The 14,004-nt window shown below is 38.7% G+C and overlaps 1 protein-coding gene across 1 annotated transcript in view; it reads left to right on the top strand.

Moving 5' to 3' along the window:
* Positions 1-14,004, top strand: part of LOC127659534 (short transient receptor potential channel 3-like) — a 96,990-nt gene that overhangs the window by 20,337 nt on the left and 62,649 nt on the right. Inside the window, exons 2-4 of the mRNA XM_052149398.1 lie at positions 1,505-2,270; positions 5,125-5,175; positions 7,284-7,469. Coding sequence (XP_052005358.1) covers positions 1,505-2,270; positions 5,125-5,175; positions 7,284-7,469 — 1,003 coding nt within the window. The remainder of the gene's footprint in view (positions 1-1,504; positions 2,271-5,124; positions 5,176-7,283; positions 7,470-14,004) is intronic.

The raw sequence follows: 14,004 nt of genomic DNA, 5'->3' as shown, positions 1-14,004 counted from the left end.
AAACATTTTTGTACCTCTTTGGTATCATTTGAGTTGTGATGTTGACTTCCCTATTCTTTAACAGTTAGAATTTTATGATGAATAATCAGAATCAGAATCAGCTTTATTGCCAAGTATGCTTACACATACAAGGAATTTGTCTTGGTGACAGGAGCTTCCAGTCTAAAACAATATAAACAATACCAAAAACAGCAGCAAGACATGGGTAATTAAAAACAAAAAAAGAACACAAAATAAATAATTATACATATACGTACATATACTCACCTTCATACATACCCACATACACACGTAGTGCAAATCTAATACAATCTGTTATATAAAGAACAAAAAACAGTATATTTTGTACAGAGCAATGTAAGTAATGGCAGAAGTGGATATGTTGGATAATATAAATTAAAATTAAACTGTGTATTGCACATAATTATTGCTCAATGGGGCAATTTAATTGTTCATTAGATGGATGGCCTGAGGGAAAAAACTGTTCCTGTGTCTGACGGTTCTGGTGTTCAGAGCTCTGAAGCGCCGGCCAGAAGGCAACAGTTCAAAAAGGTAGTGGGCAGGGTGAGTGGTATCCAGAGTGATTTTCCTCACTCTGGAAGTGTATAGTTTTTGAAGGGGGGGGGGTAGGGGGCAACCAATAATCCTCTCAGCAGACCGAACTGTCCTTTGTAGTCTTCTGATGTCTGATTTCGTAGCTGCACCAAACCAGACAGTTATTGGAGTGCAGAGGACAGACTCAATGACTGCTGAGTAGAACTGTTTCAGCAGCACTGGTGACAGGTTGAACTTCCTCTTTATGGTTATATTTATCGTTATAGTTATAGTATCTTTCTTGGTGTGAACGGGCCTTTAAAGTAATCCACACGACTCCAGTGGTTAAATCCATACATCTTTAGAAATTATATGATAGGTTTGGGTGAGAAACAGATCAATATTTATGCCCTTTTGGACTGATTCTGAAGTTCCAGAATGGCTAACATCACTTACTGCATCTTTAATAAAGCAAAACCTAATTCACTCTCGATTACTGTTGATGATCTTCTGTCCTGTAGGCCTAGAATGCTTACTAAATGTGAGTCAGCTTGATTTAGGCACAGACGTCACTGTAACAAGACACACATCTCTTGTCCATTTCTGACATTTGTTGTGTTTCATAAAAAGCTATTTAATGCCAGAATGCGATCTCACCATCAGCAGGACCCTCTGCCCTGAAACACCTTCTCCTTTCCTTCCCTCTGGGAGAATTTCCCTAATGATACATCATTTTTCAAGCTTTCAGTCAGGGGTCACCTGTTGAATGTTTGTCAAAGACTGATAGAAGATATAACCAAGTAGCCAAGAGCAGAGAATGTTACTTCCACTTGAAGTCCTAATTTAAATAAAGTGTTGTGTTTACATTTGCTTCGTTTTTGTAGCTGCAGTACAATCTTTTCTTTAAAAGATATGGTCTGATTGTAATGTACAAAAGGTAAAATTACTTGTTTTATGTTTCCACTTGCAGGAAAGTCTCGGATACTTTTCTCCATCGCAGGATGACTCTACCACGAGAAAAGGGTCGTCGTCAGGCAGTTCGTGGGCCAGCTTTCCTGTTCAATGCCCATGGCAGCAGTCTTACGGCAGAAGAAGAACGCTTCCTGGATGCAGCGGAGTATGGCAACATACCGGTGGTCCGTAAGATGCTGGAAGAGCCCTCCATGCTCAATGTGAACTGCGTCGACTATATGGGACAGACTGGACTACAGTTGGCCGTTGGCAATGAGCACCTGGAGGTCACCGAGCTGCTCTTGCAGCGAGACAACCTGGCCCGTGTTGGGGATGCGCTCCTGTTGGCTATTTCCAAAGGTTACGTGCGTATCGTAGAAGCCCTGCTGGGTCACCCATCCTTTGCAGGTGCAGAGCGACTGACTCACAGCCCCTGTGAGTTGCAGGAGGATGACTTCTATTCTTACGATGAGGATGGCACACGATTCTCTCCCGATATCACGCCCATAATCTTGGCCGCCCACTGCCAGAAGTATGAGGTGGTGCACATGTTGCTTTTGAAAGGAGCCAAGATCGAAAGGCCGCACGACTACTTCTGCAAATGCGCCGATTGCACAGAGAAGCAAATGAAAGACTCGTTCAGCCACTCGCGGTCCAGGATGAATGCGTACCGTGGACTGGCGAGCCCAGCGTACCTCTCACTCTCCAACGAAGACCCTATACTGACCGCTCTTGAGCTCAGCAATGAACTCGCTAAGCTGGCCAACATTGAAAAGGAGTTTAAGGTAGGATGGTTGCCTCTCTTGGATGTCAGTGTTTTTTAGTTTGCACAATATGTTTTTCACAATGTTTTGGTTTATCATGACTTCTTTATTTAAAAGTGTTTGTGAATAATTTGCTACAACACCAGATACATATTTCCTTAAACATTTTGCATAAGAGATTGGCCATGTACACACTGCAAAGGACCAAGATTTTACAGTGAACTTCAAGTTGTGACCCAAAACAATACCAACCCCCGAACCCATATTTAATTGTGCCATTCTCCATCAAAATGAGTCGTAATTGATTTTTGACTGTTTTTTGTTTTCTGTTGTTTCAGATCATACAAAATCTCTGCTTTCAAATTATGTCAATGGTATCATGCAATTCAAACATCAAATTTGTTTTGCTCTTTAATGTGATGTATCAAATTGTGCTGCTGTCAATTCAGATGGAAGCACTGTATAAAGTGTCTCTCCTTTGATCAGTGCTCCTCTTAACTTCAAAATTACAACTCAAAAAACACATGAATGAATATCTGATGGGACGTTGAAAGACACTGTCATTGGCTGAAATTATCGTCTCTCATGTATTTGCAAATCAGTTTTTCAACCGTGGGAAGGCACCAATGATATCAAAAACCTTCACTTAACTTTATAGATTTACCTTAGAAAAATGTTATACAATGTCCATAGTTTGTTAGCTTGATAGAAAAGCTTATACCACCCTTTTTACTTTTGTGCATGAAATTCAGAATGCGATTCTGGGCCAATGCGACTCAAAATGATGGAGCAAGTCACAATTTGGTCTAGGCCATGTTATCTTATACATTTAGTACTGTTTATGGTCTTTGAGGAACTGCCTAATTTGGCTAATCGATATGGGCTACCAATTGTTTACCAAGTGACAGATGCATTTGCTCCAAAATACCATAGATTTTGATTGGATACAACACCTTTGACGTCACCAACAATGGATAGTGAAAGCATTTTCTCCTCACTTTTAAAGTTGAAGTAATCAATATATTCTGCAGCTTGATCTCATGAAAATTAGGTGACTATGGCGGCATTTTTGCAAAATTATATTATGTGGTTTACATACATACATTGAAGGTACAATGTTCAGTGTTTCGCTAAAAGTGAGTTAAATATTTTCCCGCACAGAGGTTTTTAAGGTTAATGCTCTATTAAGTTTGAAATCAACAAAACCTACATCCCTACCCTAAACCATAAGCCTAAACCTAACCGATATTGTTATAAAATTGTGAGATAAAAAACACAATCGCTTGAGCAACCATCATTTTGTGGTGGTTCTATGACATTTTCGGCTCAAGTGTCCACTTGCATGCTCTTCAGGACTCGTAAACCGGGTCCTTTGCATTGCAAGTGCAACGCTCTATCAGCTGAGCTACCGTATGCTCAAATTTGATGACAATTGAATTACCTTGTAAATGACTAAAGTTGAGGCATGAAACTCTACACTGTAAATCCCAAATTGCTCAATCTACATAAATTTTTTGTGGAAACGGCTAGCACATAAAACTTTTAGTTTAGTCCAGCACAGTAACATGAAAGTTGAGTACACTTGACTCAAATTTAGGTGTTGTTTCTACTCAAAGGTTTTAAATGGTCTGCACTTATATAACGCCTTTTTAACCGTAGCGGTATTCAAAACGCTTTACACTGCGTCTCATTCACCCATTCACACACCAATGACAGTAGAGTTGCCATGCAAGGCACTAGCCTACCATTCGGAGCAATTTGGGGTTCAGTATCTTGCCCAAGGACACTTTGGCATGTGGAGCCATGTGGGCCTGGAATCGAACCGCCAACCCTGCAATTAGTGGCCGACTCGCTCTACCACTTGAGCCACAGCCGCCCCACAACCTGAGCCACAGACACCCCACAATATAACAATATGATGCAAGCTGATAGGTTATTTGAACTTGATTTCTGTAGCCAATCAATAGCTTGTCCACATGCTTAACTCAGCATGTCTTTTTATGTTCTAGGAGTAGCACATTTTTGTACTTACTCTGCAACAGCCAGATCTATGTCGCCAAAACCAAAATCCTATCAATATGTCCTACCCACATACCCACAAAAACGCCTTACAAGTCCTGCACTATATTAAGTGTTTAGATGTCATAAGATTGTATTGTGTGAGAAACAAGGCAAAACATCTGTTTATGAACTCATAATCTGCTGTTTTACTTGTGATTTGTGTGGAAGTGAATAAAAGTCATTGTTTTAGTGCCTCTTATGTTCATTTTGCCAGGAAACTGCCGCAATACGTACAAAGAGCCACGTAAAAATGATTTAGATATATTAATGTAACTCTATGAGAACAGGTGTTTATTTTTCTATTCTGACAATGCGTGATTAAATGGTTAATAGCATTTTAAGTTTAGCATTTTTCTGTTGTGTGTACAGTACAGAATAAAGTAGTCACTCCAGAACCCATGGTGGTTGACATTGCAATGCTTTACTGTCTGACAGCTGTAAACAAGAAACATCTATTCCAGCTGTTTTATCCATTTGATGTCAGCTATTTTGGTCCAAAGTAATAGTAGTAGCTAGAGACAAAGTAATGTCGTCAGTTTTTGGTAAACCGGCATTGACAGAGGTTTCAGACACGCTAGAATGTGGTTGTCACTGCTGTAAATAGCCATTTTTTGTACTTGGCCAATATCACTTGGGAGCTGCACTTTGTCTTGTGTCAAACTTGTTAATTCAATCACTGTTCCAGACTCTTATCAGAATTCCAGACTCAGCTCTACTTATATGTACATCTCTTATCTTGACACTTATCTTCATTTTAACAAAATGTTTTAACTTCTGTTGCATGTTTGTTCGTATGTGCTGCCGTCGTCTGCAGGATAAAAAGAACCGTTACAAAGAGACATCACAGCACAATGGCTTCTTTCTGGTAAATATGTCTGACTACATCATTTTAATATTTGACTAACGATTTCTCATTGTCATGTTGCTGATTCAGCTCTTCAGTCAAGGTCAAACTGTCTGACAACCTGTCTGGTGGAACAACAGATTCACTGTAGGATTCCATCAATTTAAGCATTGAGACTAGTAGATTAGAGGGATCCAGAGATTCACTTTAAGTAAATAGATTTTTTTTTTTTACAGTACAAAATCTTTTAGACCAAACTTTACCCACAGTTATATATAATTCCACAAAAAAATATTAATCTTAATAAATAAAATACAATAAATCATATTAATCATTTAAGCTCGAATGGGCCCAAAAATTATTGTTAAAATATTAACAACTATAGTCTTGACCAATACAAATTAGTTGTTGTTTGAAAGCTTAGAAACTCTACTTTCCAGTGCATTTAAGCATTATGACCAAAACTAAACAAATGCTTGGAAATTTGCAGACAAATCAGAAGTGTTTCATTTTGATCATTTATATAAAGAAATGCTCTGTACATGTTATTGCAATCAGTAAAAACATCAAACTGACCATTTTTAACAATTACGTTGGTGTTGCTTAAATTCCATGGTTTCACTTATAACTTTACAAAAAAATAAACAGAAAATATCACATACCATTATTTAGAGGGGATGATTATATTTCAAACAGCGCCAGCCCGCTTCTCAGAAGAACATTCTGATATAATATTCTTCTCATCACAATTGTACGGAGTGGTTATCTGAGTTACTGTAGACTTCGTCAGTTCAAACCAGTCTGTCTGTTCTCTGTTGACCTCTCTCATCAACAAGACATTTCTATCCTCAGAACTGACGCTCACTGGATGTTTAAAAAAAAACCATTATATTCCAGTAATCTTTGTACTGCAATACAGTAATGAGAATCACTATTGCAAATAATGGGAATTACAAACAAAACTCAAATGTAAAACATCCAAATACATTAGAGTAATGAAAAAAGTGATAAATTCTGTAAAAAATTACGTCACAATGCAAAAAATTATAATGATCCTAAAATAGGCTTCATTTTGTTTTAAAATACAATTACTTTATTATTTCTAAATATAATTGCATTTTTCTTTTGACTTCTAGGGAAAATGACTTCTACGTGCATATGTTTTTGTTTCTTAGAGAACAATTTTTCTGTAGTGCCTTATTACTTTGATAACCGTCATGATGTCTAAAGTTTGATTCTGATAAAACATATGGGCTGATAAGAGAAGATTTGTTCTCGTCCTGGCGGTCTGATATAATGAACCTCACAGTAAACAATAAAGCACACAACAAGGCAATTTTGGACCAGAATCTCAGCAGCATTGCATGCTGGGAGATCAGACTGATATGTTTACCTGACATTTGTAGAGTAGACACTGCATAGAACTGCACACTGTTAGATTATACTTATGCCATACTCTCAATAATATTTCTTAAGTTTATATGTGTAATTTGAAAAGTCTATCAATATCTATCAATAATAATGAGATCAGACTGGGTGCAGAAATGGCACACTTCACCTTTATTGAAGTAAAGCATAAACACACATTCACTAATAACATGCAACAAGCCTACAAACACCTAAAACCTAACCCAAAGCTTGACTTAACCATTAATGCAAACCCTATAAACCTAACAATGATTTTAATAGGAAAATCACTTTTTTTCTGTATCATGGAAGAAAGACAACATTGGGGATTGGAACGAGTCAAGAGAAGGAACTGCATATATAAATATGGAATTAGTCAATAAATTAGTTCAGAGACGTTTCCTTTATTAAATAAAGTGTTGGATAGGAGGCCAGCTAAAATGTGATGCCTGTATTGTATTGATTTGCCCATGAGGCTGAGACTAGTCTCTATGTGACTAAATGTCATTCATTTATATTTAGTCAATGCAATTATTACAAGTTGTCACCAGACTATGTTATAAAAATGATCTTTAAAACATGTTGTATTATAAACCTTTTACTGCAGTGCTTCTCTAAATCTGACTGCCTTCTCAACTGAACATGCTGGAAATAAACCTGTAAACTGAGTTCCCATTTTGACATTTCTAAACAAACTTTTGCCTTTATTTTCGTCTTTCCAGAATAATTACAGGAAGTTGTCTATGCAGTGTAAAGACTTTGTGGTTGGCGTTCTGGATCTGTGTAGGGACACTGAGGAGGTGGAAGCCATTCTGAATGGAGATATCTCAGCAGAGCTTGAGGAAGGGCAGCATCATCGCTCCCTGCTCAGCCGAGTCAAACTGGCCATTAAATACGAGGTTAAGAAGGCAAGTGTCTTATCTAGTCCTGCCACACTTGCAAAAGCATGATACTGATTAAGAATAGGACTACTTTGCAGCAATACTGTTATTGTACACTCATTCACTATTGTTTTGAGCACACTACTGACCACAATATGCTTCTGTGGAGATTGTTGACCTTAATTTGAATTTCTAAAATGACCATGTAATCTGTGTCGATGAGGGCTTGATGTTTGCTAAAGCTGCTTTGATTTAATTGTTTCTGGATTACTCTGTGGACACCATTCACCTTGTCTATGGTATTTCAGGAAGGTTGTATTTGACTTTCACTCAGAATTAAATGGGGTGTATTTAATGAAAACATGTCCAGGAGCCTGATGTATAAAGATTGTGTATGCACAAAGTGTACATTGAAATGTGTGTATATATTACACAATTTCTTGACTGTGTGTGTGTGTGAGCACTCTTTGACTGGTTTGTGCCTGATCTAGGGAGGTGCCGGGGTGAACATACCCCACCTAATTTATACCTAGATGATTTTTGCCGTCACATTGCACCTCTCCGTGTTGGCCAGGGGGTCTGCCCGAGGCGATTAGAGGCATTTCCGAGTGGCTGTGCCCCACGGTGGCCACGCTAAGGGATGTTGAAAATGGCCCCCCGAAAAGCATCCCTCTCGCAGAGTGACGACACCAAATCCACCAAAAATCAAGCCAAGTTTTAGGGTCATATTTTTTTCATGACCTTTTTTTCACATTTTCATGACAAATAAATGAAACAAAACAAGAAAATCACATTTTGATACATAACTCCTGTACACACAATCAAATGGGTTATATCATTGGAATAATTAAATTAATAGTCGACATTATCGACAACGACAATGTTGAATAGTCATTTGATCTCATTTAACGTAACATGAAATCATATGAAACTCTAATGATGAAGAATTACACAGATCACAGTCCAGATGCACTCTAAACTTCCAAAGAGCTTCAGCTGTAGATTGCAAAGTACAAGGGAATTATACAAAAATACCAAATAAGTAAATTCAGAAGCACTCTCGTTGTGGAATAAGCGGAGTCAGAGCTCTTTAAAGGAAACACCATGGTGTTACATCTTAAATGGAGTTTTAATGCGTTATAGCTTTATTAAAGTTCAAATAATACGAATGCAGGTCACGTAATTAACTACAAACTCCGAAACTGGCATTTCTCTGTGAGGTCAGCGCCTCTTCTATGAGTTGTGTGAATGTCTCGTTCTAAGGGGGAGAGACTGAAACTGCACCCGTCTGATGCACACTCTTTCACGGGGATGCTCAGGCATGCACACTTAATGCAGCTAGATTATAACGTGATGGCTCGCGACTTATTGAACCATAATATATGTCACTGTGTATTTCTTATGGTGGCAATAAGCAGCTTTATTAATAAGAGAGAGTTTGTTTTTTAGTGAGTTAAAAATGGATTGAAGTGTACAGAAAGGTGAGAGAGGAAGTCTTCACCCCATTCACCTGAGAAGCAGCATATAAGATATTTAGACTTGCTTTTAGAGAATAGATCTTGAATATGAGTGCATTTTGTCTTTACTGCACTCGCAGAAGTTAAACCAAGTGAAAAAATATACTTATATACAAAATACACTTATATACAAAATACACTTATATTTAAGATACAACCTTTTAAGTTGGGGCACAAGCAGAAAACTCAGTTAAGAGTTAATTATTAATCTTTGCAATAATCGGTGAATAGTCAATTAATCATTCTAATAATTGTTAGTTTAATACATTTTTTCAAAGTAATTGTTAGTTGCAGCCCTACTCAAGACTAACAAAGTGTATATTTCTGCCATGAACATTTTTCCTAAACCTACTTTTGCAAACTAGTCCTAGGCTGTTCAACTAATCATAACCAAAGCATTGCAGAAAGATTCTCTGTAATTCCATTATCAGTAATTATTTATATAAAAAAGAACTCTTGATGCAAAGCATAGCCACTATTACTTAAATATCTATAACTCTTGAATAGAATGAGATATCTACACCAAATGCGAAACACTTCTGTACAAGGGCACAATCTGAGGACACAAACTTAAAAGTAGCTCTAAATATGGGACCGTTGTTTCGATCGACTTGACATTTTGCATGCAGTGTCTTTTTCTAAGGTGCCATAAAGATCGTTGATAACAGTTTCATATCTTGAAAAACATGGCCACCATAGGCCAACTGATGTTCAGCAGCTAATAGACAAGGTAAACAAATGTGTACAGGAAGGATATGTGGCAAGCCTTTTTGACATTTGTCCCCAGAGCAAAATATAAAAAAAAGAATAATAAATTGGCCACCGGGAGAGACTATCACATTTTACATGTGTTTAAATGGTTATTCTGTGGTGAATAAAGCAGACACAAGTTATGCATGTTATATGATAGATGTTAACAAAATATCTGAATTGTATTTTGTATCCTTCAATGCACTTAAAGGATCTAAAGCACTTGAACCCTGTTAATTGCTGCTTTTATGTATACAGTTTATATATGAATATGTGTGTGTGTGTGTGTGTGTGTGTGTGTGTGTGTGTGTGTGTGTGTGTGTGTGTGTGCGTGCAATCAAAATTATACAACCCCCCTGACCAGCAATACATTCTGGTGATGTAAATGAAAACACATCAACTAAAACCTCAGTATACAGTCAAAGTAAGTTTTTAATACACATTTGAGTGATTTTGAGAACAAAGAGTTCAGTTTACCCAAATTTTTAAATATAAAATAGCTAAATCTCTCCACAAATGTCATGTCAAAAATATTCCCACCCCCAAAGTCATTCATTTGTGGAACATCCTTTATCCTTAATAACAGCAAATAAATGTTTCAGGTTTCAGGTAAGTGTTCTCAGGCTTCGGACACCTCTTTAATAGTATTTTTACACATTTCTCATGAGCAAAAGCGTCCAGCTCATTGACATTCTTTGGTTTCTGTGCTGCCACTGCTTCCTTGAAATCCCAACAAAGGTATGCAATGGGATTTTAATGATGGACTGAAAGGGCCATTTAAGAACATTCCATGACCTAACCCTGAACCAGATATTGGACAACTTGGATGTATACTGTTTTATTGTCTTGCTGGAAAGTCCTGTGATCACCGAGCTTCAATTTACTCACTGACGGCATCACATTTTTCATACCAAAATGGCCTGATACCTGATAGAATCCATAGTGTGTCAGTCACATAGTCAGGATATTTGTTTCCTGCAGCTGCAAAACGCCCCCATAATAGGACTGACCCACCTCCATGCTTGACTGTGGGGATGGTATCGTTCTTGTCATCACCTTGTCATCTTACTCCAGACGTACTGCTGACCCATGGGTCTAAAACTAATTTTCAGTTTAGTGTCATAAGTCTAGAAACCTTCTTCCAGGACTCCACTGGTCTTTCCTAATTACTTCTTGAATATTCAGTCAACTGGAGCCCTTGGTGAAGTTTTGCTTTCTTCCACACCCCAGGATGTTGCTGTTGTACCCTATTTAAAAAATGTATGAATGGTGCTGCCAACATTGTCTATTGGAAATTGAAGTGCCTTGGAAATGTACTTTTAGCCATGACCTTTCTTGTGTAATGAAATAACGTCTTGACTACTTTCGTAACTTCCGTTCCCTGATGGAGGGTATGAGACATTGTGTTGATGTAGTGACACTGGTTGTCGCCCTTGGGAGCCTCAAACACCTCTGATCTTTGAGAAAAGGCTAATAGAAATTGGTGAGTGGAATTTGCATGCCACTCCCAGACATACGGGTATAAGAGTCCGGACCGAACTCCAGGCACGTGTCGCTGACAGAGAATGTCCGCAGTTCCCATTTTGAAGGACACCTCGTAGAGGGAGCCGTAGATTTAGTTATCGTGTCTACTGTCGCAGGCGGAAGGCCACTTAGTTCTTCCACATCCCACCCAAGGGCCAGACGAGGAGATTCCAGAGGTCTGGTTGCAAGTGCTAGATGGTGGCCCGTCTCTGAGAGAGGAGATCTCTCCTCAGGGGAATTCTCAAGGGGGCTGTCGTATCTGTTCATCAACCCGAGCGGCGTGACCACCGCCGAGGATGCCATATGCCCCAGGAGCCTCTGAAATTGTTTCAGTCGAGTTGGACGTTCCTGGTCAGCCATTGCGATGGGTTGGTGAGCACGGGCCATGCCCCCGAGCTCCGGGCAAGCGGGACCAAGGGAACAATCGCGTTGGACATATGGGGGGGTGGTACCTCGTAGCGGGGCTTGGTGCACTTGCAGAAGAACAATGGTGTACCGGGTAGAGGCAGCCTGTCTAGCGGCACTGTAGGCCTTAGTAAACCTACATGCCTTGGATGGGAGTCTCGGATGGCACAAGTGCACCGCAACTGCCTTATCCACCAGGGGAATCACCGAGTAACCCCTGGCAGCCCCACCATCAAGGGTAATGAGAGCTCAGAGATCATGTCCGGACTGTAAAAGGTGCTCGCAATGACTTTGTGAGCTCCTCATGCACCTCCGGGAAGAAAGGGACTGTGGCGGGGCATGACCGTGAGCTGTGCTCCAGGCCCAGGAACCATTGCAGATTGATGACTTCATTTTGTTTTAAAACAATTTGTGTAGCCTTACATATTTAAGAAACATTTATATGCAATAGGGTTTGAATAATTATGACATGGCTGTATTTTAAAAAAAAATCCTGCTATTTAGAAATATTAGGTTATATATTCACACTTTGACTTTGAATGTGTCACTCAACTAGATTTAAAGTAAAAAAATTCTGGGTCATCAGAAAAGCTTACCTTTGTAAATCCTTACTGTCTTGGGGGGTGGGGGTAATTTAGATTGCAACTGTATATACACACTGTATATTAGGGGTCTAATGGTTCATTGTAAAAAAAATTATCTTGCGGTTCTGTAAGCATTGGCACCACGGTTTACCTAAAGTTGACGCATCTGGAGCACAAGGTTTGGCGACGAAAACAAAGCATCTTGTCTCCAAAGACTTGTCTCCTGTCTGGTAACATTTTATTTCTGCAGTCAATTACAACAGCATTGGTCAAAAAACATTTACAAAACAGTCACTGTTTGCAGACATTGCTCGACGGGAGTGCTGTACTGGTAATATAAGTGCAGCGTAGTTCTAGCAGGAAGACTAGCAGCTGTACATCATCACACTGTAAGCTAGGTAACTCCTAGCCAATGTAAGCCATCACTTTATTAGTCTGCTCACAATCTATCACCTTGCTGTTTCAGTGTGATAACACGGCAACCTCCACCACCCCACCGCCACAAGTTAAGTCCCGTCATGCATCTGGGTAGACTCCTTGCCCCTGCCTCCTATCTCCGGCAGGATATGACAGTTCCGAGTACAACTTCGGACCGCCAGACGGGGCTTACCCCAAAGAGAGACATTACATTCCTGTTTTTTATTCATCAAATATATGTAATCTAAAAATGTATTCAAGTCTGCGAGTCCTCCTGATAGGAATACATCAATATATGATTAATAATTTACACCGACATCACCTAGGGAAAGATGTCACGAACAGAGCCGCAGATGATCCTGGAACTGCACACTCCCTTCTGTTTTTAAGCAGGTATTCAGTTCTAATTTGGACAGACTAAAGCGTTTTGGGTGTTCATTGCCAAAGTTATGTTGCCCTACTCTGTTGATTAAGATTTGGAATTTAAGTGTATGATTAAAACAATCAAGCCGTGTTACAACATCTCTTTTTGTATCCATTTTAATGGCAAGATTATTCCTTCAGTAGTAATGTAGGCTACAGCTTTTGAATGTTGAATATATGTTGAGTTGTGTTTGAAATACTTTGTTGATGCTTGTAGTTAATACAAAAGATTTTGTGAGACATGTAATAATGCACAGTACTGTATAAATATATTTGCAATTCCTATAATACTCAGATGATTCTCTTTAGATTCTCATTACTGTAATACATTATTATGTAAAAATTGCTGAAATATATATATATATTTATTTTCAATTCAGCATTAATCAATGGGCTGGACAACAAGTTCTACCATGAAGCATCAATACATTACATTTTAACTGCTATATCTTTACTAAAGTAATGAGAATTAGATTTTATTTTCATTACGGTAAAGGGGGGAAAATGTGTTTAATTGTCAGGAAAATGTCACAATAAAAAAGGAAAATGATTCTAAAGAATAGTCATCATTTTAATTATCATTAGGCAAAATATAATTTCTAATTTCTCACTTTTGATTTTGGTGATGAATATGGCCCACACATGTTCTTGACCGGTTTTGCCTAATGATGAGTGCATTGACTGCCAGGACAGCAAGAGAGAGGCAGAAAAAGAGAGCCACATTTAATCACCTGTGTTTGTCATGTAAGTGTGACTAATCCTCTTTGCCCACTTAGTTTTGTTTAATCACCGGTCAGACACTTTCACTCCCCCAAACACTCCCAGGGACTCACCTCGTTCAACGACGTAATCTGATGAACCATTAATCAGGCTAACAGCAACACCCCAGAGATGAGCCGTCTGTATGCAGCAACCCTGACAAAGTTCAACTTAAAAATTTGA

This window comes from Xyrauchen texanus, chromosome 19 (genome assembly GCF_025860055.1).
Source record: "Xyrauchen texanus isolate HMW12.3.18 chromosome 19, RBS_HiC_50CHRs, whole genome shotgun sequence".
NCBI classification, from domain to species: Eukaryota; Metazoa; Chordata; class Actinopteri; order Cypriniformes; family Catostomidae; genus Xyrauchen; species Xyrauchen texanus.
The sequence above is the reverse complement of the archived record's forward strand: the minus strand, read 5'-3'. Positions and strand labels throughout refer to the sequence as shown.